We start from the raw sequence: 5,214 nt of genomic DNA, 5'->3' as shown, positions 1-5,214 counted from the left end.
ATTGTACTTTGCGTTACTCTTTCCCAACTCTTTTACCATACAACTATAAAGTCTGTTTTATTTCAGCATAGTTATTAAAAGAGCTGTCCAAACTTGCTCAACATTTCAATATTCACATATTTCCATTTTTCAAAGCCATTATACCCTTACACACGTTTGTGCTGCAACATTTATGTTGATGGGGAACCTACATCCACTAGGTGGCGATGTACGATGTGGGAGTAGAATTAACTTCAGTTTCACCATAGAAGTAGTAAACGGAAACAACAAAAAGACGTTCATCCTTCCTGTTACAACTCTCACCGCGGACCGACGTTTAGCGTCTGTTTCAGACTTCAAGTAAGTAATGATGATGATTATTGGTTTGATTATTTAAATGCGCTAAACAAGGTTGACCTACAAAATTAATTTGATATGCTGCGAAAACTGGCTAATATATAACTGACACTCCGATTTACACGCCGCTAAAAAGATTAGTTAACTGCTATTTTTAGGTTCTCGCAAAAGTTGACATGATCTTTCAGATTTTTTGCTTAAATGAAAGTTGATATATTTTCTTATTTGTTAATAAATGTCCCCCAGTGGGAGTCTGGCGTTGTAGGTTTCATGTTCTACTAACTGAGCCACACGGACCACCAGCCCGTCAACCAACGCATACATAATACATATTGAACGCTTGCTGTACGCAGAACGCACCGCAGCATAGCGCGGAAACACCAACGTAGCGTTGCGTTTCCACTCCATTGACAATGAATGACTTCCGTCAGAAGGCGAAGAGTTTAAACGCGTCTGGTGGATATGAGGCGTCAAGTCCCACTACGGACTGGGGAGTAACACAAAAACCTGTTTTTGATCTGTTTTAAAGTATCGATTTTGTGAGATCGCGATGACTGTAAACTTTAATAGTAACATCAGAAATCTGAGGTTAAAATGACGTATTTCCTGTAATGATTGTGAGGTGGATACTTTAGTCCGTGTAATTCCACCGTAGGGAATTACGTGTTATATAACGTGAAATACGTCAAAGTAATTCAATATTTCAATATGTGATGATGGTAAATGTAGCAGACTCTATTTCTTCAAACTTTTAAAAATAAAACTAAATCTAACCTTAATTTAACTAAGGAAGTTAGTTAAGAAGCTGTCCCGGTGAGGGCTAGCTCTCCAGTCCTGTTTCACGGTGCGTCTCCATGGTTGTCCTCTGTTGTCCAGGGAGTTTAATTTCCTCTGACTGATTTGATTAATTTAACTAAGGAAGTTAGTTAAGAAGCTGTCCCGGTGAGGGCTAGCTCTCCAGTCCTGTTTCACGGTGCGTCTCCATGGTTGTCCTCTGTTGTCCAGGGAGTTTAATTTCCTCTGACTGATTTGATTAATTTAACTAAGGAAGTTAGTTAAGAACAAATGGTTGTTTACAATGATGGCCAACACCTGCAGAAACCCGGACGATGCTGGGACAATGTCCCTATGCCTGTCTGGAATCAAACCAGGGTCTGTAGTGACGCCTCTAGCACTGAGATGCAGTGCCTTAAACCTCTGTGCCACTCGGGAGGGCCCTACTTTGACCATGCAGAGAGTTTAAACATTGCCTAGGCAATATTTAAGCAGGCGCTCTAGACTAGAGCCTCCATGGGGTCAGTGCAGCATGCTGAACGTCTGACGTCCCTACACTGTAATTACCAATGGCTACCAAAGCTACATGAGAAGACTATCAACCTTACAATCCCATCTACATCTAAGTTAGCCAGCTAGCTATCATGCTGATTGCTAACCCTGTCTGTCTATGTTGTCTGAATTGGGGGGTTGAGGACTATTCAGGTGAAATGTATATTTTCTATTTTATTCATGCAACATAATAGTCATCTTGAGTGATTTCCAGAATCACAATTTAACCCTGTAATCTGTCCTCTTTGCTGTAGAATGCGTTACGTGGCCGCCTACCTGTTGGCAGCGCTGGGTGGCAACACCAACCCCAGCAGTCAGAACATCAAGGACATCCTGGGCAGCGTTGGCATCGAGGCTGATGACCAGCGCCTGGCTAAGGTGGGACACACAGAGACAGTGACAGCTGGTAGTAAACCCTCACTGTCTGATGTTGAGTTGTTCTGGCTAAGGTGGGACACACCGAGACAGTGACAGCTGGTAGTAAACCCTCACTGTCTGATGTTGAGTTGTTCTGGCTAAGGTGGGACACACCGAGACAGTGTGACAGCTGGTAGTAAACCCTCACTCTGTCTGATGTTGAGTTGTTCTGGCTAAGGTGGGACACACCGAGACAGAGTGAGGGTTTACTACCAGCTGTCACTCTGTCTGATGCTGAGTTGTTCCACTACAGGTCATCAGTGAGCTGATGGGAAAAGACATCAATGAAGTCCTGAACGCAGGTAAACATCTGTCTGGTTCCCTCCCACATGGAACCCTATTCCCTCCCACATGGAACCCTATTCCCTCCCACATGGAACCCTATTCCCTCCCACATGGAACCCTATTCCCTCCCACATGGAACCCTATTCCCTCCCACATGGAACCCTATTCCCTCCCACATGGAACCCTATTCCCTCCCACATGGAACCCTATTCCCTCTCACATGGAACCCTATTCCCTCTCACATGGAACCCTATTCCCTCTCACATGGAACCCTATTCCCTCTCACAGATCTAGGATCAGCTTCCCATTCTGATCCTAGAGCAGTTTAACAGTAGAGGACTGTACAGGTTCCCTTCCTGGTCAGCGGTAGTGGACTGTATTGGTCCCTTCCCCTGGTCAGCGGTAGTGGACTGTATTGGTCCCTTCCCCTGGTCAGCGGTAGTGGACTGTATTGGTCCCTTCCCCTGGTCAGCGGTAGTGGACTGTATTGGTCCCTTCCCCTGGTCAGCGGTAGTGGACTGTATTGGTCCCTTCCCCTGGTCAACGGTAGAGGACTGTATTGGTCCCTTCCCCTGGTCAACGGTAGAGGACTGTATTGGTCCCTTCCCCTGGTCAACGGTAGAGGACTGTATTGGGTCCCTTCCCCTGGTCAGCGGTAGAGGACTGTATTGGGTCCCTTCCCCTGGTCAACGGTAGAGGACTGTATTGGGTCCCTTCCCCTGGTCAACGGTAGAGGACTGTATGGGTCCCTTCCCCTGGTCAACGGTAGAGGACTGTATTGGGTCCCTTCCCCTGGTCAACGGTAGAGGACTGTATTGGGTCCCTTCCCCTGGTCAACGGTAGAGGACTGTATTGGGTCCCTTCCCCTGGTCAGCGGTAGTGGACTGTATTGGTCCCTTCCCCTGGTCAGCGGTAGTGGACTGTATTGGTCCCTTCCCCTGGTCAGCGGTAGAGGACTGTATTGGGTCCCTTCCCCTGGTCAGCGGTAGAGGACTGTATGGGTCCCTTCCCCTGGTCAACGGTAGTGTATTGGGTCCCTTCCCCTGGTCAACGGTAGTGTATTGGGTCCCTTCCCCTGGTCAACGGTAGTGTATTGGGTCCCTTCCCCTGGTCAACGGTAGTGTATTGGGTCCCTTCCCCTGGTCAACGGTAGTGTATTGGGTCCCTTCCCCTGGTCAACGGTAGTGTATTGGGTCCCTTCCCCTGGTCAACGGTAGTGTATTGGGTCCCTTCCCCTGGTCAACGGTAGTGTATTGGGTCCCTTCCCCTGGTCAACGGTAGTGTATTGGGTCCCTTCCCCTGGTCAACGGTAGTGGACTGGGTCCCTTCCCCTGGTCAACGGTAGTGGACTGTATTGGTCCTGTTCTAGACTCATCCTCTGACTCATTGGAAATAGCAGTGTCAGAGTCTTGGCAGATTTAGTTGTTTCTGTGTATGATTGTTATATTGGTGAGTGTATCGTTCTCTATGGTTGTTTCCCTAGGTACAGCTCTAGGATCAGCTTTCCATTCTCAGGGGTTCAGTTTCCCTAGGTACAGATCTAGGTTCAGCTTCCCATTCTCAGGGGTTCAGTTTCCCTAGGTACAGATCTAGGATCAGCTTCCCATTCTCAGGGGTTCAGTTTCCCTAGGTACAGCTCTAGGATCAGCTTCCCATTCTCAGGGGTTCAGTTTCCCTAGGTACAGCTCTAGGATCAGCTTCCCATTCTCAGGGGTTCAGTTTCCCTAGGTACAGCTCTAGGATCAGCTTTCCATTCTTCCGGATCCCATCTTTAGTTGGGGAAAATGCTAAACTGACCCAAGGTCAGCATCTTGTGGCTACTTCCCCCAGTCTAACCCATGTCTGTCTGTCTGTAGGAATGTCCAAGTTGGCCTCCGTGCCAGTAGGGGGGGCTGTGGCAGTGTCAGCGGCTGGTGGATCTGCTGCTGTTGCTCCTGGGGCCGCTCCTGCCTGTGAGAACCGCTCTCTACGGGAAGATCTCAATTGCATTTTCCTCACAGCCTCATCTCCTTTACAAACCCCATTGGATGAGAAAGCCAGAGGTCCCTCTTCTCTGACCTTTTTCAATGGGTTTTGAGAGGATGTGAGGAAAATGCAATTGAGATTCCCCCTGTATCTGTCTCTCTCCCTCTTTCACATTCTCCCTCTCTCTCCCTCTTTCACATTCTCCCTCTTTCACATTCTCTCTTTTTTCTCCTGAATGTAAATATTTTCTTCCAGTGGAAGAGAAGGAGGAGGAGAAGAAGGAGGAGTCTGAGGAGTCAGATGAAGACATGGGTTTTGGTCTCTTTGATTAGTTATCTTTCTGACCTTTTATTAAAAACATGTTTTGCTTTTCTACCTTTCTAACTAGAGAACAAAGAAGCCCTTTCCTTTGTACATTTGTTAAAGAAGCAATAAAATAGTTTGTGAAATTAAGCTGCTGTCAATTAAATGGTTATTCTGGGATTTCTTTTCATATCCACATTTCAGTGTGGCACCCTGATCAGGGGTGTATGTATTAGTCGGACACCGGAGCAAACGTTTAGAAACGGAAACCGCTGGACAAAAGTCAAATCTTATTTGTCACATACACTTAACAGATGTTATTGGTCCATATTTAACAATGTTATTGGTCCATATTTAACAATGTTATTGGTCCAGACACATATTTAACAATGTTATACCAATGACAGAGGTCAAAGGTTTTCTGTAAGTCTTCACAAGGTTTTCACACACTGTTGCTGGTGTTTTGGCCCATTCCTCCATGCAGATCTCCTCTAGAGCAGTGATGTTTTGGGGCTGTTGCTGGGCAACACGGACTTTCAACTCCCTCCAAAGATTTTCTATGGGGTTGAGATCTGGAGACTG

The 5,214-nt window shown here is 46.7% G+C and overlaps 1 protein-coding gene across 1 annotated transcript; it reads left to right on the top strand.

Annotated features, from left to right (window-relative positions):
- Window positions 1-243: 243 nt before the first annotated feature.
- LOC109884818 (60S acidic ribosomal protein P2) lies at window positions 244-4,782 on the top strand. Its single transcript, XM_020476735.2, has 5 exons — window positions 244-339; window positions 1,917-2,040; window positions 2,333-2,381; window positions 4,221-4,316; window positions 4,585-4,782. The coding sequence occupies exons 2-5, from the start codon at window positions 1,918-1,920 to the stop codon at window positions 4,659-4,661; spliced, it is 345 nt and encodes a 114-aa protein (XP_020332324.1). The 5' UTR covers window positions 244-339; window position 1,917; the 3' UTR covers window positions 4,662-4,782.
- The last annotated feature ends 432 nt before the right edge of the window (window positions 4,783-5,214 follow it).

The sequence above is a fragment of the Oncorhynchus kisutch genome, linkage group LG17 (genome assembly GCF_002021735.2).
Source record: "Oncorhynchus kisutch isolate 150728-3 linkage group LG17, Okis_V2, whole genome shotgun sequence".
NCBI classification, from domain to species: domain Eukaryota; kingdom Metazoa; phylum Chordata; class Actinopteri; order Salmoniformes; family Salmonidae; genus Oncorhynchus; species Oncorhynchus kisutch.
Note: the sequence above shows the minus strand (reverse complement) of the source record. Positions and strands in the feature narration are given on the sequence as shown.